The sequence below is a fragment of the Stigmatopora nigra genome, chromosome 22 (genome assembly GCF_051989575.1).
Source record: "Stigmatopora nigra isolate UIUO_SnigA chromosome 22, RoL_Snig_1.1, whole genome shotgun sequence".
Taxonomy (NCBI): domain Eukaryota; kingdom Metazoa; phylum Chordata; class Actinopteri; order Syngnathiformes; family Syngnathidae; genus Stigmatopora; species Stigmatopora nigra.
In genome coordinates, this window is record NC_135529.1 from 4,710,814 (window position 1) to 4,736,109 (window position 25,296).

The 25,296-nt window shown below is 40.0% G+C and overlaps 4 protein-coding genes across 6 annotated transcripts; 3 read left to right on the forward strand and 1 right to left on the reverse strand.

Annotated features, from left to right (window-relative positions):
• The first annotated feature begins 1 nt into the window (after nucleotide 1).
• LOC144215612 (poly(A) RNA polymerase GLD2-like) lies at nucleotides 2–4,002 on the forward strand. Its single transcript, XM_077744662.1, has 15 exons — nucleotides 2–89; nucleotides 352–476; nucleotides 1,056–1,115; nucleotides 1,194–1,431; nucleotides 1,507–1,618; nucleotides 1,682–1,770; nucleotides 1,856–1,913; nucleotides 2,224–2,290; nucleotides 2,509–2,585; nucleotides 2,661–2,789; nucleotides 2,870–2,913; nucleotides 3,112–3,248; nucleotides 3,344–3,432; nucleotides 3,611–3,690; nucleotides 3,768–4,002. Exons 2-15 carry the CDS (start codon nucleotides 409–411, stop codon nucleotides 3,852–3,854), a joined length of 1,335 nt encoding a protein of 444 aa, XP_077600788.1. The 5' UTR covers nucleotides 2–89; nucleotides 352–408; the 3' UTR covers nucleotides 3,855–4,002.
• An 829-nt stretch (nucleotides 4,003–4,831) lies between these two features.
• Nucleotides 4,832–12,155, forward strand: LOC144180902 (uncharacterized). The gene is made up of 14 exons (XM_077709055.1): nucleotides 4,832–5,010; nucleotides 5,321–5,951; nucleotides 6,040–8,505; nucleotides 8,758–8,853; nucleotides 9,179–9,397; nucleotides 9,516–9,538; nucleotides 9,849–9,973; nucleotides 10,046–10,180; nucleotides 10,378–10,524; nucleotides 10,594–10,741; nucleotides 10,910–11,043; nucleotides 11,162–11,279; nucleotides 11,460–11,636; nucleotides 11,696–12,155. The coding sequence occupies exons 1-14, from the start codon at nucleotides 4,895–4,897 to the stop codon at nucleotides 11,946–11,948; spliced, it is 4,788 nt and encodes a 1,595-aa protein (XP_077565181.1). The 5' UTR covers nucleotides 4,832–4,894; the 3' UTR covers nucleotides 11,949–12,155.
• Nucleotides 12,156–13,030: 875 nt separating this feature from the next.
• LOC144215404 (metaxin-3-like) lies at nucleotides 13,031–16,806 on the reverse strand. Of its 2 annotated transcripts, XM_077744304.1 has the most exons (9): nucleotides 16,664–16,806; nucleotides 16,071–16,140; nucleotides 15,891–15,967; nucleotides 15,715–15,807; nucleotides 15,453–15,635; nucleotides 15,303–15,379; nucleotides 14,734–14,891; nucleotides 14,462–14,550; nucleotides 13,031–14,290 (listed from the first exon to the last, which is right to left on the reverse strand). In XM_077744304.1, the coding sequence occupies exons 1-9, from the start codon at nucleotides 16,742–16,744 to the stop codon at nucleotides 14,195–14,197; spliced, it is 924 nt and encodes a 307-aa protein (XP_077600430.1). In that variant the 5' UTR covers nucleotides 16,745–16,806; the 3' UTR covers nucleotides 13,031–14,194. The 2 variants fall into 2 exon arrangements, with proteins under 2 accessions (XP_077600430.1, XP_077600431.1); XM_077744305.1 differs by lacking the exon at nucleotides 14,462–14,550.
• Nucleotides 16,807–17,268: 462 nt separating this feature from the next.
• LOC144215402 (thrombospondin-4-B-like) lies at nucleotides 17,269–25,267 on the forward strand. 2 transcript variants are annotated; one of them, XM_077744301.1, is made up of 23 exons: nucleotides 17,269–17,433; nucleotides 18,428–18,625; nucleotides 18,962–19,197; nucleotides 19,265–19,367; nucleotides 19,562–19,653; nucleotides 19,748–19,799; nucleotides 19,968–20,161; nucleotides 20,225–20,362; nucleotides 20,636–20,716; nucleotides 20,795–20,947; nucleotides 21,050–21,154; nucleotides 21,242–21,349; nucleotides 21,437–21,596; nucleotides 22,732–22,850; nucleotides 22,941–22,993; nucleotides 23,225–23,309; nucleotides 23,372–23,468; nucleotides 23,551–23,729; nucleotides 24,211–24,259; nucleotides 24,338–24,534; nucleotides 24,611–24,783; nucleotides 24,844–24,983; nucleotides 25,066–25,267. In XM_077744301.1, exons 1-23 carry the CDS (start codon nucleotides 17,355–17,357, stop codon nucleotides 25,128–25,130), a joined length of 2,856 nt encoding a protein of 951 aa, XP_077600427.1. In that variant the 5' UTR covers nucleotides 17,269–17,354; the 3' UTR covers nucleotides 25,131–25,267. The 2 variants fall into 2 exon arrangements, with proteins under 2 accessions (XP_077600427.1, XP_077600425.1); XM_077744299.1 differs by having other exon boundaries at nucleotides 22,732–22,993.
• The last annotated feature ends 29 nt before the right edge of the window (nucleotides 25,268–25,296 follow it).

Consider the following 25,296-nt stretch of genomic DNA (forward strand, 5'->3'; position numbering starts at 1 on the left):
GGCTCCTTTAGATTAAAACTATTGCGTCATGATGACGCAGTCACGTGACCAGGAAGAAAATACCTTCGTGTAGTCTACATTGGGAAATGGTAGGTTTCAAAAACGTGTACTTTTTATATAAATCATGTGATGAAGCGAACGATTTATTTTTGTAATATTACTCGCGTGATTCGATTAAGGCACCGCTGTTATTCTATTTATTAATGTTGATTTCACTAGCCAGAAGAACTAGCCCGAGTTACTTTATGATTGTGGTTTTCCTCTCACACCTCAGTCAACACTTAGTTGTCTAATATTTAATGTTTCATCTTTTGCTAATTGTTCTTCTTTTCCCTTTCATCACTGACACAGAGACTGCGCTCCACGTGTTCTTACGGCACATAGACGAGTGGACGATCGGTTTTCAAAATGAACTCACGGAATCAAGCAGCATCTTTCATGAATCCCCATTTCCATCGACATGGACCAAGCGATCGGTGAGAATGACTGAGTATAACTATTGTTTTTGAAATACTAAACATGAGCTTCCGGTCACTGACACTGTTCTAGCCATGATTTACGACCTTGCATTGATGTTGAACATCAGGATGCTGAGTTTTCAATTAAACAAAATACAAACCATTCTCTCTGAATCACAGTTATTCTTATTCATTGGCTACTTCAAGTGAGTGTGGTACACAGCATTAAATTATTTGGTAAACATAATTCTAAACTTTTTGGGAATGTAATTTTACAAATTATTTTCCATATTGGAGCAATGGAGATGCTTATAAAAATGGGCTGGAGGGGAAAAAAAACATCTGATCCTTCCCAAATGTTGTTACACAGTTATTGTCAATCACAACATAATATTTGGTCTCACCCCTGTAGACAAATGACCTGCTACCTGTAACATATATCTACTCTTTTCCTGCCATTGACAAGAATACATATTCAGTTCATTTAAACTGGTATTGCTGGATTGGACATCTGGTGACGTCAATGGCAGCCAAAAAGCTAACATGTGTGTAGGAATATGTTGACGTTCCTTTTCATTTCTGCATCTTTCCTACTAGTGGGAGGAACCCAAACCCGCTCCCTCCTCCACTTCATGGGAATATGAACAATGGTCGCAAGTATGTCTTTTTGTCTAAAAGAGAATTGTTGACACTGGTATTTATTTGCGTTTTAAAAGCTCACTTGTATTTTCACAGGAGAAAACACGAGGACCACTTTGCTCCGGTTGCAAAACGGCAACGTTCTGACTACTCAAACCACCCGCCTTTGCAACAACATTACTGTGCTCTTCATTTTTCTATCCTTGACCGAGTAATGGCGGACAAGCCTAGATCATCCATTCTTGATTTCAATTACCCTCTTCCCTGCTCACATAACCACTCTCCTGAGAGTTCGCTCAATTTAATGGACATCAACCCTTATTCCGATGGCAAGGTAGTATGATAAGAAGCACTACTTTATTGCAGAGCATTTTTTTTTCATATTGTTGATGTATTTTTGTGCCCTCAGGCAAGCAAGCAGGTGTTCCATCTATTTGAGTTGTGCAAGCAGCAGACTCCTGATTTAACTCACAAAGAGGTGTGCACTAGGATGCTGCAAGAAAACGGCTGGGTCTCCAAAGGTGCGTATAAAGCACTCTCAGTCGGTGTACTTTTTTTTCATCATTGCTTTGCTGTTCTCACAGTGGGGTGTCTGTATTTGACGGGATCCTCCATGAATGGATTAGGCAGCCGGAGCAGTGATGCCGATTTGTGTTACGTCCTCCACGAAAGTGTAAATATCTTTTGACTCTACTTTTCACCGTCCGCCTTTGCTATCGAGATTTGTTCTCATATTCGCACATTGCCTCATGTTTCAGAATCAAAAGAATTCAATTGCTGTACTCACTGACCTGAAAAAGATTATATATTCAATGCGTGAGTACAAAACTCAATCATTTTTTGCGCTCTTTGTCGTTATTAACAAGATTTTCCTACAGTTTCTTTTGCTTATTGATTGCTCGTAAAACATGGGCAAAAGCTGGGAGCAATGGAGTGCTGAATTTCAGTTACTTTTTTTTTAATCTAAATTTTCTCCAGAATGCAAGCCTTTAAGGTTAGCTAGTATGTTATCCAGATATTATAAATATTATGCTTTTACTCTTTTATTATTTTGTACTGTTAATAATGTGCAAACACTGCAAAACTCTACAAATATTTTCATTTATTTCTCTTATTTGTCTTTTAGATGCTGTGGACAAGATCCTTCTAATCAGAGCCAAAGTGCCAATCCTCAGGTTCAAGTGGAAAAACTGGTGAGATAGAATCAGTACTCACCATTGACATCGGCTACCATTGACGGCGATAGATTTGCCAATCCATTTGTACTGGGAGCCTAAGGAGCGATTCATCGCTGTCAGCCTTCCCAGTGCAACTGTATTGGACTTGTATGGCCGTCAGGGAAAGCTGGTGAAGGATGTTTCACATGGTTCTAAAATCCAAGGTTGACTAATACACAGAATTCTCCTTTTAGCCAACTGATATTTGACTTGAACGTCAACAACACAGTGGGAATCCGTAACACATTTCTTCTAAGGAGTTATGCTTATGGTAAATTTTCTGTCAGTTTAGTTATTTTGATCAGTTAGAGGAAGGCTAAATTCATCTGAACGACTGTATGTCAAGTTGAACCCAGGATACGGCCCCTCATAATTGTTATTAAGAAGTGGGCAAGTCACCATAAAATCAACGATGCAAGTCAAGGAACCTTAAGCAGCTACGCACTAACCCTGATGGTCCTACACTACCTCCAGAGTCAGTACCCATGCGACAGTCCGCCTATTTTAATTCTCATTTCAGAAAATATGATCTTTATTTTTTTATACTCCTGACAGCTCGTGACAAACCAGTTGTTCGTTCGCTACAGTTGGACTTTCCGGTAAGTCACCACACTTTTTTTTTAGGGCAAATTGGTTTGGTTAGCTAAGCTGGGGGGAAAAAAACATGAGTTCTTTGTATAACTGAAAAACTGGTGTATCATTTAATGATGAAACTGGTGCTTTAGGTTAAAAGAAGACAATTGTTTTGTGTTTTTAATTATAAAAGCATTAAAAAAGAAACTTGAATTGATTTTTAGGAGTGTTTTGATCCCAATCTGGCCATTGAGGTCATCCCTGAGAGAGCCAAACGCATCCCCCGCTTCCGCTCCGACAACGGCTCATCCCTGGGATTGCTGCTTCTGGGTTTTTTCAGATATTACGCAAAGGAATTCAGGTGTTGAAAATAACGCATGACGTCGCCAGTGCTTGTCCGTCACCTCTGTTTGTGTATCCCTGCTTATTACGTATTCTTGTCCCATCTTGTCCCAGCTGGGAGAAGAGTGTGATTTCTGTACGAACTGGCAAAGCATTGCCTAAGGAACATCCACAGTGGAGGGACAAATTCATATGCATAGAAGGTAAGCATATTGTCAAATAGACCACTACCAAGCATTTCTGACAGAAAGTGTCATCACAGAAAGTTGATATTTGACGGTCTACAATTTGGTGTCTTGTTAAGAATTCTTTTTATGAAATGCATATTTTATAATCAGAAAAAAACAAATCCGTAGACTTTTTTTCTGTACATCCTTACAGAACCATTTGAGAGGAACAATGTTGCACGGGCGGTTCACAGGCAAGACAAATTTGATGCTATTAAGACACAGTTTTCAATGGTATGCAATAGTAAATAATTCACTTCCTAAAAAAATTGTTCCCGTTTTCTAAGCTTTTATCATGTCATTTTTTGCAGTCTTGGATGGCACTGAACAATTCGTTGGACCTAAACGCCATTCTTCCTCTTGAAAAGATCATTAATGACGAAACATCTTGTTTCTGATACATTTGCATTCTCTGTTGATGTTACCAACAGCCTTGCTTTTTTTACTATTGTGCTTTAAAAATTATAGGTTCCTTTTGTATATGTCAAGTTTTCTGGATATTGTTTGACAAAAGGAACAAAAAATAAAAACAACACTTTTCTCATATATGCATCACATTAATAATGGGAATCAATTGTATAATACTACATTTAAAAAAGTTTTATTATCATAATGAGTAATAGTAGAGAAAACAAAAATATAAGGAAAGGTAAATGTATTTGTATGGCAAGGTAATTCAGAGTGATTTACATTGCAAGAAAATAAGACACATTTTTGCCGATCAAATATAAGATTGCCTGCACTTTTCCTCTGATAGCAATAATACAAATGGTCTTAGGCACCAAATTATTGAGTTCAATAAGTGCTCTATATTGCGTGGATGTGTGAAAGGAGGTACTTGAAGCCCTTTCAAAGCTGATCAATTGTTTACTATTCTGTTCTCTTCACATCTACAGATATTTTAAGCAACACAAAAGAAAATAATTGAAATAAGCCAGTTTGTTTTTTGCGAGGGTCTCAAACATTTAAGAGTCAAATTAAAAAGTGCATGTGAGTCGCCCTATTAAGCATTGCCAACAACAGTAGGGGAGATGAGGGAGTACTGTTTCAGCACAGGGCCTATATTTAACTTTGGGATTTTGATCTTAAAGTTACACGACTCCAGCTACTATTCCTTAGTGCAGATTGATGTCCACATCATGTCTGTTTACCCACATTGCTAGTAATATTTTTTTAGCAATTAAGTGGAATGAAATGTAGGCATTGTAAAATTTGCCAGAGCTAAAACCCAATCAGATTGAACACCCCCCACTCCCCTATATACGCTATAGAAAACCCCCTCTTCGTTCCCCTGTCAGTCTATTTCTGAGTCAGCTGAGTCAAACAGACCCCACCCAGTTTAGAATGACACAAATGGAATAGACTGACGGTCCTGGACTCAAGAACGGCCAAAAACACCAAGAACACAATATAAAAGATACCCTTAAGTAGAGGAAAGATGGAAGAATGTGAGAATTTGGATTTCGAGTTAACCAAGCTCACAGAGTTCCAGGGTGAGGCTTCAGATATCATCAGCCAGGACGATGAGGATGAGGTGGAAGAACTTCAAAACAGGTACTTAACATACAAAACCTATTTCACACTGTTATTTATTTATTTTTTACTATTTCCTCAGTGTTAAAATTCAGGTTTCGAATGGCACAAGTGACATGAAGCAGGGCTATGTTATTTAAGTCCTAAAATGTCTCTGCCGCTACTGTTATGATCTGATACATTTAGGCACTGATTACAGCCTTATTCTGCCATAGATATTTAAAGTCAATGCAGCTTTTGTTTTATCCTTATTTTTTTATTATTGCCACTCAGTTGTTAGGGTGTCTGTAATAGCCTTTGGAGCCCAATTTGCTTCTCTCTTCCTTTTTAGTCTAAGGGAGGTTGTCCAGGACCATTCTGTGAAGCCCAGACTTCAGTGCTTAATGGTGGATCCTTCATTCTCCATGGTAACAGTCCAGAGCGAGGACAGTGGTATCGTGTGGGAGACGGCTTCTAGTCGCTGCTCCACTCCTTGGGCCTCTGAGACCAGCTCCATCACGGAAGCTTGCAACACAGAAGGGTCTGGACCTGCTGGGAAAATCACCATCATCTTTGATGAGGACAAAGTACTTCGCAGGAGGACAAGGTCAGGAAGGAGCAGCAGATCGAGGAACAGACTGACCAGATTAAGATCAGCCTCTGCTCTGGGAGAGGAGAGACCCGAGATGGCAGAAGTGTCACTTCCCAATGTCACAGAGCCACAGACCGGAACAGATAGAGATTTGGAAGAGATAAAAAACAAAGATCAGCAGTTATTTAGTTTGATTTCAGAGGGCTATGAGATTCTTAACATCAAAGTTCCATCTAAACTTCCCACAGTTGATGAAGAGGAGACCACAGAAATTAAGAACAACTTGACTTACTTGGATGAGACTCCCAAGATCAGGTCTCGAACCCACCTCAAAGAAACCACCCAGAACAATACCCCTTCTCAACAGGTGCAAATACTCGAATCTGTTGAGGTATTTATTGAGTCTTATGAATTTAATTTACTTTTGTTTACTTGTGGCAAAACTTTGAATCACTTTCCTTTTTGTGATCAATCCACAGCCCTCAAATGAAGACACCCAGACTCTGGTGGACACTGAGCTGAAACACTCACCCATACTACAAGATGACTCCAAAGACATTGATTACTTTGAGAAATTTACCCTGGTGGATGAGGTGGCTCCTGGACAAAAAACTCCGGAACTTAAAGAGCAAGGAGAAGAACCCATGATAGAATGTGCAGTGGAATCAAAGGTAAACAAATGGAAGCCCTCAGAGCCGGAGGTTTCATTTGTCATGGTGACAGAAGAAGAGATAGTTGGCGAACACCTGGATGAGGTCTTCTATGGAGAAGGCTCTTCCTCAAAGACAATGCAGCCCAAAATGGACGAGGAAGTAAAAGACTCAAGGGTGAGAAGAGACAGTCAGAGATCCACGAAGGACAGTGGTTCGGTGTTGTTTGGAAATGAAGAAACCACACTCACGCCTATTTTTATCTCCCCTGGACCCCCTAAGATAATTGATCCCATTCTGTTGGAAGAACCCACCGCCATGTCTTTCATGTACTCAGACCTTTATGAAAATGCCGTAGGTGAGAAGAGAAAGAGCGATGAGGAGGAATACTCAGAGGTAGGGAGCATGGCATCTGAGAAATCTTTTAAGAAATGTTTTTTGGATTCAGAGGAAGCAGAAGGATACCTGGAAAAGTTCATTTTGAAAGATGATACACCCACAGTGGACATTCCATTGGATGTGGTGGAAGATCAACGAGACAGGAGGATGATGTGGTCCCAGAGTGAGTTTCAAATGACTGGATGTCTTACAAGAGCTGTGGCAGAAGAAGAAGACTATGACAAAGCAGAGGATCCAAAACAAGGTGTAGACCATGGATTAGTAAAAGATTCAGTTATATCAAAGTCAAAAGAGCAAGGTCTAGAAATTGAAGACAAAGAATTACATTACTGTGAGGATAGTCAAGAACTCCTTGTTAATAGAGATTTCATTCATGAAGATAGTCAAAAGAAAGAAGACGTAGAGGCAACATATCAAATTCCCGAGAGAGCCATTAACATACCTTTAGACTCTAAGATTGTAACAGCGGAAACAACAAAGGAACACGTTAAAGATGAAAATCAAAGTAAAACACAAGAGAAGTCTCAGAAAGCGGTAGTGCAGAAACAGAAACTTGAGATTCAACCTAATGTTATTGAGGTTCTACAGAGGGACGACACAGTGGGCAGCACCTATGAGACGGCAATCGCTATTGATGTGGACATCCTGGAGGAGATTCCGGCAGAAAAAACTGACATAAAATGGGCGGACTCATTGGTAGTAGAGGAATATAAGAAAATTGAGCTCAATCCCAATGAACCTGCACTTGAGGACCATACTGAGTATGAACCCATGGTGCATGCAGCTTTGAAGGTAACTGAAACAACAGCTGATGTGACCCAGACTAATCTCCAAATTGATCTTCAGGAAATAACAAGTATTCCTCAAAAGGAAACACAACCGGATATTTTGACACAGAATGTTGAGCTAAAAGAGTGTGTTTGTTTTGCACCTGACAATGAGTTGGAGGTCATGACCAAAATAGAAGAGCGAAAATCAGAATGGAGTAAGACAACACCAGAAATGAATGCCCTTACGTACCACACATCTTCAAAAGACAGCAAGGCTGATACTTTAAAGACTGAAAGGGATGGTGACTTGATTCTCCTTGTCCCAAAAGGTCAAGCTTTGGAGGTGGACATAAACATGAGTCCAAGCTCAGATAGGATAACCAAATGTGACAGAGTTACTCTTCCTGATCCAAACGTAGAATATGAACAAATCAGTACAACTGATTGCCACACTATGGATACAATACAGTTGCCTAAGCTGGAAGAACCAATTAGAAAGTCTGAAAAATCTACAAAAACACCTTCACCTGCACCTTCAGTAGAAAATGCAGGGACAGATGAATTGGAAACCATGAGGGAGAAAGATGAGGATATCTTTTCTCCTCAGATGAGCTTTGTCCCACAAGAAGATTCATCCATGCACCAAGAGGAGAACCTGCAATCACATGCTACAGACATGGATGAAAATAAAGAAGTTGCAACAGAAATAGATGTGGACCTGGAGACAGTTACTTACATAGAGTCTGAGGGGGCAAAAAAAGAACAAGACGAGATACCCGAAGATATTCCAGATTTGACAAGTGATTATGAGATTATAACTAGACTGGACAGCAGCGAACTAGCTGAACTTGGAGGATGGGGAGATGTGCAGGAAGCAGAGCATGTGTCGGTTCAGGAGGTTGAAGAAGAAGAGAAAGATGACTTCAAGAACGAAGAGCTCATTGAGGCTGATTATGACATCATTGATGCTGAGGAGCAGATTCAGGCCAAACTGGCTGATGAGCTACAGGGTCTGGATTGGTTCTGTCTTACTTGTCAGTGTTTGCTCTCAACGGATGACTGTGATTCTGGCAACCATGATGGTCATGAGGTGACTACTATATACAAAGCTTTTGAGAACGTCAAGGTATGGGATTATTTGAATGTATGCATGTGGTACTTGTTCATTTGAAACTTGTTAAAAAATGTAAGCACAGTGGTCACTACACTGGAAAGCTGTTCCAAACTGGCTTAAATGAAAGGACACCTGCCCATTATTGAAGAAGAACAATAAAGCTTTCTCCACAGGATCAGATAATTGTTGAAAAGAAGTCCAAAAACATTTACATTTAAAATAAATGAAAATTTGCTAAATGGTGGATGTCTGACCTGTAAACAGGAGCAACTGAGTGACTGGATTTCAGAACTCCAAGCAAGGACTGAGAACATTGAGGACCTTGTGTCTGAGCTGGAGTTGGCCTACCACTGTGTGGAGGTACAGTATACTTACATTATATAATATTTATTGTTTTCTGCCCCAAACAGATCAATCAAAATAAAAACCATTCAAGGTTTTAAAAGATGATCTATCAAATATGGGGTTTTGACTGATTTTCATATATGTGAAAATATTTTTGGGGTGGCTTTTTCAAAAGAACAATGTCAAAAACACAACATCCAATTCTTATAACTTAATCGTATTAGACTGTTTTTCGTGAGGATATTTCTACCATAATGTCACCTTTATAAATCAGTGAGAATAATTAATTTGCTCCTCCTGACATTTTTTTGTGACACATCTGCACTCTTCTGTCATTCAGCACCAGTGTGTGGAAAGCGAGGCGGCCATGCAGGCGCAGAATGATGAGATGATGGCTTTGGTGATGCAGCAGTATAACGACATGTCTGTAAACATGGAAGAGGAAAAGAAGGCCAAACTGGAGCAGCTCTACGACCAGATTGTCGCCTTCCAGGAGAGCATTGACTCGGCCAAGGCCACCCTGGAGACGACAGCCAGAGAGGCTGACACGGAAGCTCGGGTAAGGCTTCCAACTATAAGTTACTATCAGTGCCATTTAATACTGTATATACTAATACTCTCCTTGTCTTTGAATCAAGTCTGTGCTGACTGTCATTTAATGTGTTTTTCCTTTATAGACTTTGGACGACATTCATGCAAGGTATCATTACGTGTTACACTCAATTAGATCATAATGTTTCCCTACTGCGTAGATTATTGGCTAAATCTCAGTGAATAAAAAAAAGTCTTGTACATATATTTAACAAGTTCATTTCAAAATGTGCAGAAAAAAAGTGAATTTGCCTTCTGAAAAGTAATTTTAAGTTTTACTGTCTCTTTGAAAAGGCGTTACGAAATGAGGGGACTTGAGAGATGTTTCCATTTTTTTCATAGTTAAAATATACTGTATGTACAGATGTAGGGTAGATCATGTTCATTTCAAATTCAACAACCAATTGTTGTGCGGCCAGTCTTCAGGCAGCTCTGGAGTCAACAATGTCCCTGGAACTGGGCCCCCAGGGATTGCTAGTGTTTGAGGATTACGCCAAAGGCAACTCCTCCAACCCGCAGCTGGCTCAACGAAAGGGAATTTCAGGTGTGCAGATGCATGCGCTGAGAGTACAGGGCCAAGTCGCAGGTGATTAATGTTTACTTATCTGTGCCACAGCCCCTCAGAAGCCCACACTGGAGCCCCAGGAGGTGGGATCAGCCACCAGCACTAGTGTCACCGTTTACTGGAGGGTCAACCCCGGAGATGTCATTGACTGCTTCCAGGTCTATTGCATGGAAGAGCCACAAGGAGGTAGAATACTGTTGACAGTATATATGCAGTCATACGGTACTATAGGCCAATGTAGGATGCTGTGTGACGATATAATGCTATATCCCATAACAAATTCAGCTCTCAATAAGACACAGTTCAATGTACAGTGTACAGTATTATTTCAGGGTATCTATAAGATGCGGTTATAATTAAATTGGATTTTGTTTCTCCCCCAGCTGTATCAGGCGAGTACCGTGTGACTGTAAAGGAAAGTTACTGTATTCTGGAGGATCTGGAGCCAGATAAGTCTTATAAGGTGTGGGTCATGGCTGTCAACTACACAGGCTGCTCACTTCCCAGCGAGAGGCGTGTCTTCACCACAGGTTAGCGCACACCTTGACCAGTAAAGTCTGCTCGAAATCATACGCTGAACACAACAATGACTTTTTCAGCGCCGTCAGTGCCAGTCATTGATACCAAACGCTGCACCGTCACCTGGGACTCCGCCGAACTCAGATGGAGTCCGGCAAAACAAGATCCCGGACAGAGTTTTATCTTGGAGTACTGTCGCCAGTATGAGTTGGAAGGAGATGGGCTTAGGTGGGCCATGTTGGGTTTCTGACCTTATTTTCCAAATTCAATTCTCAGGCCAGCATCGAGATGTCACGTGTGGAGCTGTTTATGGTCATTTGATTAAAATGACAAATAACAAAGTTTTGGATGCCTAATATTTTTGCACAACTAACTATTTCTTTTTAATTCCTCTAGATCGATTGCAGGAATAAAAAGCTGTGAATATGGAGTTTTGCTGCAACCCAATGAGAATTATCTGTTTTACATCAAAGCTGTGAATGAAGCTGGAGTCAGTGAACAAAGTGAAGCAGCACTTATTTCAACTAAAGGTTCGAAAAGAGATCCATACACACTAAAATCCCTGGCTGATACAGTCCAGCTGATGATGTGTTTGAAGAGTGTTTGGCGTTTTTTTTTTAAATTTTTTTTAATGTGAATGCTTTTCAGGAACAAGATTTCACCTGTTAAAAGCTTCAGCTCATACTGCTCTGGAGCTGTCAGAAGACCAAACCATTGTTTCATTATCAGAAAATTCTTATGAACAAGTATCAGCCACAGAAAACCAGTGAGTATCTATTCATTTCAATGGGCAAAGCGTAACACAAATTTTAAAAAGATAGTTCAAAACTTTAAACTCGCAAGCATATTCAGGTTATTCTATGTTCGTGTAAAAAGTAAAAAGGGGATACAATACCTAATTTTTCAATTTTTAACCAAATGATTGCCATCAATTTGCACTTTTTAGGCCCCCATCCATTTTAGGTGAGTTATTACCAGCAAGAGGCCACCACTACTGGGAGACAACCGTGTCAGAATGTCCAGCATACAGGCTTGGAGTTGCACCGCTCTCAACTCAAAGAAAATGTTCACTGGGTGAAAACAAGCTTTCATGGTGTTTACAGTGCACCCCTTCATCATCTGGGTACGTTGAATTTCACACTCGTTTCTCTGCTGGAGTTGTCTAAAATGTTTCTTCTTTAGTTGCAGGTATCAAATGATCCACGGTGCCACTCAGTTGAACGTCTTTGTGGTAGACTCACCTGAACGGGTTGGGACACTTTTGGACTTCCAGTTAGGTCGTCTGTGCTTCTATAATGCCCAAACGGGTCAGTCGTTGGGGTCTTTTAGGCACGGCATCACCGGACCATGTCACCCAGTTCTGGCCCTGGACGTGCCCGGTCGATTGGAGGTCAGGTTGGTGCCCGACATACCAGAGTTTGCCCGAGGTTGCTAGGCCCCAAACATGCACCAGTTGTCATTGGAGTTCAGGTTAGGAAGTTATCGACTTTAAGCATACTAGTAGTCTATTAAAGCTCACTGTTGTATACAACTACATGGTCAAGTCAAAACACTGTATATTCAATACAACATACTGTGGATTTAATCCTTATTTTAACAATATTTTAAAAAAGTGTAAATATCTTACATATTAATAACACATCTTTAAGATATAAAAAGAGACAAAGTATTTGCTATTCATTTTAGAAACAAGTCAATTTTGTAAATCTGTCTAAACCATAACAAACTAAATGCTACAAAATGAATAAATTAAAGCCTATTTATCAGCCTAAAGTATAATCAATAAATGATACTTCAGCACTTTGTTTCTCATTGTGAATACACCTGTTTTATATGAACATTTTTGTAACTGATTTGTGTTTGTTTTTAGTGTAAACGTGTTTAGATGAATAAATATGATTGTTTTTGTATTTGTTCACTTAGAATGTTGTGATTCATCCACATTACTAAGTTTCATCAGTAGATGGCCCCAGTACCTACACACAGTACCAAACCAATCAATAACTAGTATCAGTCAACACGACTGATAGCTCAAATTTGACCATTAACAATTCAAACATTGAATTTCAATTAGACAAAAAAAGATGAGGTTTTGCAGTTTTGTTAAGTGTTTTCTTCATACACTCCCTAAATGACTCAGGAGGAATCTCTCCCTCATAGCAACATAACTGGGACACTATCTGATGTTGGCCTGGCATTATTTTCTCTCAATTAAGTCTAATTCTTTTCCGCAGTGAAAGGCCAAGTCCAAACAAAGAATGTTCTATGCTGCAAACAAGTAAACAGACTATCAAATAATCTGAAAGACAAGGCAAGCCGATGTAAAGTAGCCAAAGAGCAGACAGGCAAACTGCATCGGCTTGAGTTGTCCACACTGACATCAAAAGAGAAAGTAATTATATTGAACATTTACATTTTAATTTACAGGAAAAAAAGATAGACCTCAAAAAGACATGTTGCCCACATTAACTGCACATTGAATCATGTATGCCAAAATATAAATATTTCCAACATTAATCAAAGAAATTATGCATGTTTTATTGATTTGTCTTTTAAAGACTTTTTAGCTTTCATTCAAAGTGCATCAGCCACGGATAACATTTAGTAGCACAAATGAAAATTCAAAAGTAAAGAAGCAATAAAGGCACACAAACAAGCATATGAAATACAATATTCCCCAAAACAAGTCTGTACTGACTTTGGGAGTTTTCAGGCAGGAGTTTGTTTGGTCATTGCCCAGAACAAAACATTGTTTATGGACCCTATAACTATTGGGAGTTAGTTTAAAAGCAAAGAACACGTATAATGTATAACAAAATAACACACGTTTTAGGTTATGACGAGATACACGACAAAAGTTATTCAGGAAACAGCAGCAGCAGCACCCATTCCAAATACCCATTTAATTAATAATTCTATATTTAAGGCCATTTCATTCACACAATGTGCCAAGCATTTAAGTGGCCATGTCTCACTCCATTTAGCATATACTTTTATGATAATATTTACAATATATAAGCGTGAAAAAAAATCTAAGGGAATTTTAGTCAGGTTCACGGACATTAATGCATGATGGACCATAGTCTAATTTTTAAAGCAAGGGTGGGCAAACATTTGTGTCTCTAATATTGTAAATAAGCTAATTTAAAGGCTGCAACTCTGAAGAATACAGTATAGAAAATGATTAATGGGTAAATGTTTTTGGGGCCGGATTAAAGGAGCAAAGGCCATGCTTTGCCAACACTTGGACTAAAGCCACGTTGCAATGGGAGTTATCAAATATAGTAAATAACATTAATAAAATAATCTCCAGTTCCTTTCTGTAAAAATAAAGTGTTAAAGCAGCACCATTTACTTTCTTTGCAAGACGGTTCATTTTCTTTTTGCTTTCCATTTGAATGTTCTGTGTTCACTTAATAATTCCATTCCATCATTAACCACCACCATTTGGGCAGTCTTTTTTTTCTTCTTCTTTTTTTTTTAAACCTTAAGCCATACTTTCTTCTCGTTCCAACTGACGTATATGAAAGCCATCATCATTACCTTCAAATTTTGCCTTTCGTTTTTATAGATGCGGTTAGTTACGTCATGGTTCACGTTGATGACGCTCAGTCATCTACAGTACAAGCGGTCTTCATTCTGTTCATAAGGCGGGAGGGAACACTGGTAAGAAATCACAGGTTAGGCAGGTGTTGAACCTTTTCCTTTGAGTACGTTGGAATTGGACTCTGGGCGATGAGGTTTGTGCTGAGGGCTGTTGCGAAGGTTGTCATCCATCTGTGAGGAAAGACGTGATAAGTTAAAGACCACATTCAGATTTTTATGGCACTACTCATCTACTGGAAATTCACAGGTTGTTCAAGTCCACCTAATTTTTTGACCAATGTGCGTCACAAAGTGTTGATAATTGCCAACCTTGCAAAGAAAAGAAGAGAAAAGCAGAAGCACCTTTTCTATCAAGTTGGACTCTTTGTTTACAAGCTGAGTTAGTTTCTGGAGGTTGGCATCCATTGTTTCCTGAACAGATGGGGGAAGACCTAGGAAAAACAAGGACACCCATGGAAAAAGGACAGCGCTAGACAAGGGTTAGTAGATTAGGAAAAGCATTTATAATCCCTAAAAAAGCCATCAAGTATGAAGCAAATGAAAGAGAAAATTGTATGCTGCATGTGTGTTTAGATGTTCAAAACAGACATTTTCTGGGAATGAACGTTGCTTACAAATATGGGCGGAGCTGAAGTAGTCTGCCAGGATGTTGTCACAGAAGTGTGTGAGGTTCTCCAGCTGTCTGAGGTGGCTCTTCAGAGGGCTGTTAGGGAGCTGGGCCTTGTGGAGCGGCGCCACAAACCCAAACACAAAAGCGTCTAGGCTTGTGGGCCTAAAATCACAAATACAGATGTGTACACAAGCTGCTTTCCTTGAAAATGACAATGTTTTCTACTATTATGTTGCATAAAAACTCCCTTCAGAGTTAGTGAACTAAATCGCAATCACTTTAATCAGTATTTTTAATAAGTCATCAAATCTATTGATGACTCGGGGAAATGTATCATAATTTCTAGACTATAACCCAGTGTTTATCAATTATGAAATATACCTTTATATTTTCATAAATTTCCTTTTATTTATTTATATTTTAAAAATGTTGGCACTTCTGTGATTCCTTAGAGGAAAGCTATAAAACTGACTATATGAGAGAATAATGCTACTTGATTTGGTGCCATATTAAGGAGTTGCTATGAAATAACTATTTTGAATCTTATCTGTGAGTGAGGCCATTTCAACGTACAAGTTGCCGAAAAAGTAGTTTGCTGCTCCAAGTCTATAGGAGAGGAGATTGAGGCACTCCTTGGCATCACTGTACAGCTGAAACAGTAAAAACAATAAACGGTCACAAAAGATGATGAATAGAGTTTTACATTTATAAGAAAGTGTTTACCTTGCCTTCCACCTCTGTAATTCTGCAGAGCGGTGCATCTCCTTTGGTTAGCAGAATGCGGGAGCGAGCCATGTTGGCGTGACGACTGGGCACGAGGAAGTTAAGGGGGAAGGGAGAACGGGAGGCAAACCAAGGCCGTGTCAGATTGGCGTAGTTTTCTGCATCCAACCAGAAAGTGTGCAACTGTGACGTGAAGGATAAAGAATCAGTCATGACACTTTAAACATTTATCAGAAGTTAGTTTGAGGTGGGGTCCCCTCACTAGTGCGGGTTGTAGTTTCTCCTCAAGAAGCGCAATATACGCCATGGTGTCAGCTCCTTGACGGGCACTCAGCTCATAGTCTGCATTAAACCTCTGGAAAGAATTTGAATTAATCCAATTCTAATTAAAGGCGAGTGCAACGCCTGGCACATGCAAAAAAGAAACACTTATAATACCTGCTTTCTCAGGAAATTGAGAATCTGTGAGGGCTCTTTCACAGAGGTGTCGCCGCAAACCAGCTCTGGGACTGTTGCTGTGTTTTTCATTTAGAAGAAAATAACAACAAAAAGGACCTTTACTCAATATATGAGTACTTTTACAAGGGTGAATGCACACAAAATTATACTTTTGCCAACCTGTCAGAGTTTTCCATGTCCAGTCTATGGTAGAAATGGTTACTTTGGCCCCGGAAAACTTGGCATATGCCTCAAAAGGGGAGAAAAAAATAGAAACAAAATAATTCAAATAGATAAAAATACTTTTTATTTTTTAAACACTGTTAGTAAAAAATGATAATAAGATAGGATTTTTTTCACAACAGAATTATCAATATATGTTGACCTGTATATTTTAGATCAGATCCAGATTAAACAAAATATATTAGATTATGCAATCTAAATATGATTGTGGGAGGATTCTAAGGCATTTTGCTCCACACTGACCTTGAAGGTACACTTTTAGTTCGCAATGACTAACAAACAACTACGGAGCCTAGAAAAAGTAAACATTCGCGAATATTAACATGCCCAATCCGCGTACATATTTTGAGGGCGTGTCCAGCCAGTAACGTGTATTGCGATGTATGCACGGACAGGTAACAGGCGCAGTGAACCGACCGGGTTAGCATGGAAGCTAACCGAAGAGGAGACAGCGAAAGAAAACTTCTTGTGACCCCAGCAAAAGTGACAAGCAGAGCGCACTTGTTCATGCAAACAAACGTGAATGTTACCAGTACGATGAGCGACTCGATGTGGACGGACGGCAGATCCCAATCGCCTCCCCAGCATCGTAGCTCCATGGCAGCCGCCATGCTTGCTCAGAGGAGGGCGGGGCGGCTCTGACGTCATAATGCCTACGCGTTCAGTATCCATGCATTCATCTTCTGAATCGCTTATCCTCACAAGGGTCACGGGGGGTGCTGGAGCCTATCCCAGCTAACTACAGGCATCAAATGGGGGCCACCCTGTATGAATCAGTGGCCGGCCAATCGTAGGGCATAATGAGACAACCATTCACATCTAGGGGCATTTTAGAGTGTTCAACCAGCCTTTGCTGCATGTTTTTGAAATGTGGGAGAAAGCCAGAGTACTGAAGAAATCCACGTAAGCCCAGAAAATTGTTGAGAAAACTATGCATATTAAACATACAATTTGAATTTCACATTAATTGCGCCATTCACTTTCTGATTGATCTATTCCTCATTAGTTGTTTTTATTTTTTTATTAAGCAATGTAAGCCAATTCGTTTGCGACTTGAGGGAGGGAACTCACGCCCCTCTGCTTTTAAAGCTGCGCCTGTAGCCAAATAGCCACCTCACCCCTGTTGAGATTTCGCCTCAACATCTGGGTGCTCGGCTTTCTCCATCATAAGCGACTGAAACTTTTCAGATCCAAGAGCAGCTCATCTTCTGACAGGAGACAATGAGTGCGTGGCCTGGTGTCTTGGCGCTGTCTCTGGTACTGCATCAGCTGTTCATCACTGGTAAAGCTCAAGGGATCGGTGAGTGCTGGCTATTTCAACTGCCATTCTACATTTGAAAACATTTATTGTGGGATTGTGCTTGGTTGCATTTCAAACTGCTCAATTTGGTGCATATGGCACTCTAATATACAGTGATACGACTAAACATACAATACTACTGGTGTTGCAATTTTAGAAAATGCCTGTGATCTAATCTATGGGGAGAATTATTGTAATTATTGTGCATTTAGAGTTACAAATTACAGAGAATGTCCCGCAAATACAGGATTTATAAATTATTTGTAATATTTTTTTTAAAACTACTGTGGAACCCCACTTATCTGACACACCTTAGCATAATCGGAGGAATGTATTCATTCATCTTCCATACCGCAAATCCTGACTTTGGCCAAAAAACAGACTACACTCTAGACTGGACGCCAGTCAGCCACAGGGCACACAGAGAGACAAAAGGTAGTGCCATTACATTGGTCTTGATTGGAAAAGCAGCTCTCTCTCTCTCTCTACCTGGCATCTGAAATGGCACGTATGCAAAAATCTGATTTGCCTGGAAACAACACTCCATTTTTTCCACATCATTTTCCCGTCACCTCATGTTTTTCTTGAGTTGCGCAAATGACCACATGCACACAAATGTGAAACAAGTGGACCAGTTCCAGTGGAAAGAGTATGCCGCTGCTTCGATTCCTTTCGGCAACTCCTGTCCTGTCCCCCCACTCTATAAAAGACAGCAGGCCTTCTCACATCTTCACGCAGGACACAGGCACACACTTTGACAGCCTGCCACACTTCATAAATATACTTAGCAAAGTAATGCACAGCAGAATGCCAAATATTACTCTTAGTACTTTTCATGAGGGAGAAAAAAAATGTCTTGATTGTGCAAATTTGACCTCAAATCTGACATACAAATCTGAAGTTGATCAACATCCCCGATATGGAATACATATATCAGTCCAAAGAGGTTCTGCTTTTGTAAATTTTAACTAAATTTTGACCTTTTTTCTGTTAGTGTATGACCTCCTGGTGTCACCGGATTGCCTGCCAGACTTGCTCCAAGGAAACTTGAAGAATAAAGGACGGGACGAAGCCTTTTTGCTGTCCACCTTCAAACTTCAAAACAAGTCCCCTACATCTCTTTACAGTGTCATTAACCCTTCAGACAACAGCAAGTACCTGGAACTCAATGTTCAGGCCAAATTGAGCAAAGGTGAGAGATGATTGCTCAAGTATTGTATTTTTCGGAGTAGAAATCGCACCAGCCAAATAATACACAATGAATAGGGGAAACAACACTTCACTGTAGTATAAATATATTTTTTTTGCGAGGGCCATTTTCTATTTTTTATCAGAAACCAAGAAGAAACATATATCAAAGTAACAATAGTAAAATAGGGAACAACAGGCTAAAAAAAAAGAAAAATATATAAGAGGGACAGTTGTATACCAGTGGCAGGACCGGCCAAAATTTGCAAAAAAGTGCGATTTTTAGTCCAGAAAATACCGCATGTGCCGAACTAATATCCAGCACTTTGATGCACTCCAGTCACTCTGCGATACCAGAGGACTGACAGCAGACACACTACGACCAGTTTCAATCATGGTTCCCTGGCCGACGGCAATGACCATCATGTGATGCTTCATGTTAGCGGTCTGCAAAGAGGGCCCCCTCGCCTCAACATCTACGTGGACTGCAGGCTGGCTCACACAGTGGATGATGTGCCAGCTGCTTTTGGGTCTATCCCACGCAGTCCACATACAGTGGCACTTAGGACCCTGCGGGTACGGTAAATGAAAAATAACATTCGGGGGGCACTTGATCTGGTTTTGTCTTTCATCTGTGATGAAGGGTGGGGTCAACGACATGAAACTGGTGCTTGACGACACCATCGAAAATGTAGCCACGTTGCAGGACTGCAGGCTGGATCAGAGTCAACCTATTCAGCTGCTGAGTGAGAGCACAATACCACACAAACATTTTTTTTTAAATATTAAGCTAATGACTATTAAATATACAATACATACAATAAATGCTTCAATAACAGTTGTAGTGAAACACACAACCGCCAGACTTTTAATGACTTTCCAAAATGTCCGTAAACATCCACCAAGAGTATCATAATCCATCTTTGTGACATATTCTTAGGTTTCCAGGCAAGCAGAAGCACGGAGGAGCAGACCACAATGCAGGAATTAAAGAGCATGCTGGGAGAACTCAAGGACATGCTTAATCAACAGGTAACTGATTCCTAATCTTTCTGTTGTTGTATCTATTAAATAGATTGTCATAATTTCCCTTTTTTAAATTAATAATTTAAACTTTTATTCCAAGATAAAAGAGACCAACCTTCTGAAGAACACCATCACAGAGTGTCTCCCTTGTTGTAGGTGACATGGAATTCATAACTATTTCCTTCCAGTGGACTTTGTATCCTTATTTGCAACAAACCGTTTCTGGAAGGCCTTTTCTTTTCATTTACACTTAGATAATGTATAGTAAGGGAAAACATGATGTCAAAGCAACTAAAAAAATTCTGTCTTTATATTGTCAGCTGGTCTTGGTGGAGGTCCAACCAACCCAGAAGAACCTCAAAACCCGCGCCCGTATGAAATACCTCCTTCCTGTCCACCTGGAACGTGTTTCCAACAGGACATGTGTATTCCCTCATCAACGGGAGGGTACCAGTGTGCTCCCTGTCCTGATGGATATACAGGGGATGGGATTCAATGTGATGACATAGACGAGGTACTAAAGTATCTTCAAATTGGCAAAGAGACACTCATTTTTTACTTCTTTCTATATATTTAGTGCCAGTTCAATCCATGTTATCCTGGTGTAAAATGTGAGAATACTGCACCTGGATTTCGGTGTGGCAAATGTCCAAAGGGGTATGATGGACCAGAATTGAATGGAGTTGGAATTTCCTATGCTCAATCCAACAAGCAGGTATCGCTATGCATCTATGTAATGAATTAAAAATTCATGCTACTGTACTTGAGTAGAGTGGTCTAGTACCTTTAGTTTACCTGCATATTTATTGATTAAACACTGCATGGTCAAAGGCTACTGCACATCTACAAGACTGTTGAAAATGGAAAACTATGACTTATGAAACGCCATTATTATATACAGTACTGCATCAGTATTCTTTAGAATTTAATTTGAATCAGAATTTGGCAGAAAAAATATAGACACATTTTCTTTGCATGGGTGTTTAAGATGTGTGAGGATATCGATGAGTGCCTGAACCCACCTCAACTCGGAGGTTGCACCGCCAACTCCCACTGCATCAACACTAACGTAAGCAGAGTCAAATAAAACCAGTTCAAGATCTTAAGGGCTCCAAAATGTCTGGTGACCGTGCTCTATATTCTCCAGGGCTCCTTTCGCTGTGGAGAATGTGAAAATGGTTTCACGGGTGACCAGGTTAGCGGCTGTCAAGGTACCAGATTCTGTCCCAATGGTCAGCCCAATCCATGCGATGCCAACGGCGAGTGTGTTGTGCAAAGAGACGGCAGTATTAGCTGTGCGGTGAGATCAGACAAATTCTCCAGACTTTCAGATTGAATTGTACTTGCAAAACTTTCACCTTGAGAAGATAAAAGCATCCCTGCTTTTGTATGTACATGTTAGTGTGGTGTTGGTTGGGCTGGAAATGGCTACAAGTGTGGAAAGGACATCGATATTGATGGATATCCAGATGAGCCTCTTAACTGTCTAGAAAACAACTGCAATAAGGTGAAGAATATATGTGTGTACCTATCCGTTACCCATCATAGCTTTAAAAAGTTATAATAATGTTTCTTTCAATGTATTTTTTTCTAGGACAACTGTGTCTTTGTCCCAAATTCTGGCCAAGAAGATGCTGATAAAGATGGGGTGGGCGACGCCTGTGATGAGGATGCTGACAGCGATGGCATCAGTAACCTAGATGTAACTAATACATTTCTACACAAAAATATTTCAATATAAACCCCCATTTTTAAGGTAATAATGTAACAGGGTGTTTGAACATTGTAGGACAACTGCTGGTTGATTCCAAATGTGGACCAAAAGAACAGTGACAAGGATCACCATGGCGACGCCTGTGACAACTGCAGAAATGTGGAAAATCAAGCCCAAAGAGACACAGACAGAGATGGGCTGGGAGATGAGTGTGATGACGACATGGACGGAGATAGTAAGTTTGTGTTTATCAAGCAAACGTTTAAAGTTTGTTGAGTTTTTTCCCCCACAGTTTACATGTAATAATAGTTCCTTGTCTGCCCTGGTTGTCAATTTATGGCAGGAAAACTCAGGTGTTATGGCAACATTATGTGAAAGACTATTAGACATTATTACGTTAGAATGGTTCAGTGTCAGACACGCTTTCGCAAAATGAGGTTGTACATTTGAGGCGTTTTTTTTAGGTCTTGTTCCCTTCCCAAACGCATGAAAGAGTCAGTCTTAGTCTTTATTCCCAAAATTCATCTTAATTCAGTCTCATTAAGGTCTGGTTTGAGGTCATTCCTATTGCAGTTTCAGTCGTCTTGTTGTGCGCAACACTCGGTGTCATGCAGTATAGTATTCATTTAGCTGTGTAATTTCTCACTTGATGGGTGGGCAAGCGCTTGAAAACTTTTTTGTTTGTTTACAAGCACTCTCCAGTCAATTTTCCATCTTATGTTCTGTATAAGAGGCTGTAATTGCAGGGCGTCATTTTTGTAAATGTCATGGAGTGGCTGAAGTCAAAGTAAAAGATGGGTGAGAAACTGGACTTTTATTTCATAAAATGACATTTTTAAAATAATGTTCACTTGAGGCTTACATAGCGAAGCTTTATTTGTTCAACATCCTCTTGTTCTGTTCTTGGTCTTTTTAACTAAACCCCTCTTTTTATTTTCATATAAGACCTCACTAGTTCGGCTGAAAACAGTGTGAATTGTTTTCAGTGTAATTACAGGAATTTTCACAAGCTTTCCTCTGAATTCTTCTTCAAATGCTCTTTTTTTCCACTGGAGACTTTTACTCCCTGTGTGTACCTTTGCTCCCATTGTGTTATGGCAAATTATCTAAATCCAAATTATGGCCCACCTTCTTTTTCCTAATCAGTACATCTGAGGTCAGTTTTCATGCTTGGTTGCGTCTGCCCCGAAAATTTTCCATGCAGGCGTCTGCCAAACGTTGACAGCCCCTGGAAACTATTTGATCTTTGTCTTAAAAACACAAGGCTATTTGGCCGTCTATTTGTTAGTGTCAAGTTCTGCACTGCCTCAAAGTCTTTTGGTTTCCTTCCACTCTTTTACACACTTTTCAACCAAATGTTTTTCTCCCAGATTTAAAGAATAATGAGGACAATTGTCTTCGTGTGATTAACCCGGATCAGAAAGACAAAGACAATGATGGCGTAGGAGATGCCTGTGACAGCTGTCCTGATATGGCCAACCCTAACCAGGTAATTAACCAAACAAATATATGGAACCTCCCCCTAAAATGTTTTCCTTTATCAAACTTGACCAATGCTTTTTATTTTTGGCATCCGCAGTCAGATTCAGATGATGATCTTGTTGGAGATACTTGTGATGACAACATAGACACGTAGGCACTCACAGATCCACTTTTTACAGTCATTTTACTGTAATTACGGTCTAAACATTTTCCGAAAGAAACTTAAATTTGGGTGTTTTGTAAAATACATTGTTTGCTTTCAGCATACCATTGACATCTATTATTGTATTTGTTTCTACTTTCCTCCCACATTTTTTCAGCCTGTTTCCACTTTTCAAATTGCCAATCATGACCTGATGTGAACTTCCTCCTCTTTTGTAGTGATGGAGATGGACATCAGAACACAAAAGACAACTGTCCCAATGTTATTAACTCTTCTCAGTTGGACACAGACAAGGATGGCATGGTGATAATAATCCCCTGTGGTGGTTGCATGACCTTCTTCTAAAAGTACAACATCATTGGCAGGGAGACGAATGTGATGACGATGACGACAATGATGGTGTCAAAGATGATGAGGACAACTGTAGACTGGTCCCCAACCCGGACCAAAAAGATACAGATAGTGATTACGTTATAATTTTGTGGTATGGTTTAGTGGGAAATGGGCGTTTTTTTTGTACCGAAAAAATGCGTTTGTGTTCCAGATGACAAAGTGGGGGATGCATGTAAAGGAGACTTTGACAAAGACAATGTCATCGACATTGTCGACCACTGTCCAGAGAATGCTGAAATCACCTTGACGGATTTTAGAGCTTATCAAACCGTGGTTCTGGATCCAGAAGGGGACTCGCAGATCGATCCCAATTGGGTGGTTCTCAACCAGGTGAGCATGCAGTATCACTTCTTCACCTTGCAGAAATTACATAGACAACAATGCATTATTCAATCATGATTTGGGGATTTTTCAGGGGAAAAAAAGTTTGGGACACCTTTAAAATTAAAAATGGTGATGATGCTAAGATATGATTTCTCTCAAAATGGTGCAATCATGAAGTTGTTTCTTTTCTTAAAGTGTATTAGAGAAAGAAATGCTCAAAATTCCTTTTTAAGATTTTAGGTTTGTTTTTAGGGAATACAAACATCTTTCCAGAAATAAAATTTGATAATACATATTAAGGTAATCAGTAAGTTTAACTATGACTTTCTTTCTGTGCAAAGTTGACATTTTAGTATCTTTTTTCCCCACAGGGTTTCGCATCATAGTTAAATTTAATTGCTCTTGCTATGACAGAAAAAGTCCACCCCAACAAAGAGTCTCAAAAGGTTTTGAGAACTAAGAATATAATGATTCTGATTATTTATAGGGGATGGAGATAGTCCAGACCATGAACTCTGACCCTGGGCTAGCTGTAGGTGTGTATTGTTGTTTTTCTCTTTTTTCTCTCTTTCAATGAAATGCTATTTTACTAAATGCCATCCCTTCCTGTGCAGGCTACACGGCATTCAACGGTGTGGACTTTGAAGGAACCTTCCACGTCAACACCGTAACAGATGACGACTACGCTGGCTTCATTTTCGGTTACCAGGACTCTTCGTCCTTCTATGTGGTTATGTGGAAACAGACCGAGCAGACCTATTGGCAAGCTGCACCTTTCCGAGCCGTTGCCGAGCCCGGAATACAACTAAAGGTACGCGCTCGCTGTCTCGGTCGATTTTTTTTTAAGTTCATCTTTGCTCACTTCTTGTATGTCTGTCCTCAAATAGGCAGTGAAATCCAAAACTGGGCCTGGAGAGTATCTGAGGAACTCCCTGTGGCACACCGGAGACACTGCGCAGCAAGTTCGTCTTCTCTGGAAAGATCCCAGGAACGTAGGATGGAAGGACAAAGTGTCCTATCGTTGGTTTCTCCAGCATAGACCACAAGTTGGTTACATTAGGTAAATACACGTCATTACATTCATTCACAATCAAGGCATAACCAACTATTCACCTTCTAGGGCTCGGTTCTTCGAGGGCTCGGACCTGGTAGCCGACACAGGCCTGACACTTGACACCAGCATGAGAGGAGGAAGGCTGGGTGTCTTCTGCTTCTCTCAGGAAAACATCATCTGGTCCAATCTTAAGTACAGATGCAATGGTGACTATTATTGGCTTAGTCTGTCATATAAGGATGTATGCTGTCTTACATAAAGCAATGTCAACCCCTTTTCCCCCTGCAGATACTATTCCTGATGACTACAATCAATTCAATCCCTCATCAACTGGAAGTTCTGATAAATCATAAAATGTCAATTTGGGCCATGATATCCTTTGACAGAAGTGTGTATCAACAGGTACGAATGTGTTGGAACTATCCAGCGCAGTTTTCATCATTTATGCAGTTAATAAATATCTAATAAAATCAATACTCAGATAAATTGATCATTTTGTACATGTGAGGTTGCAAATTA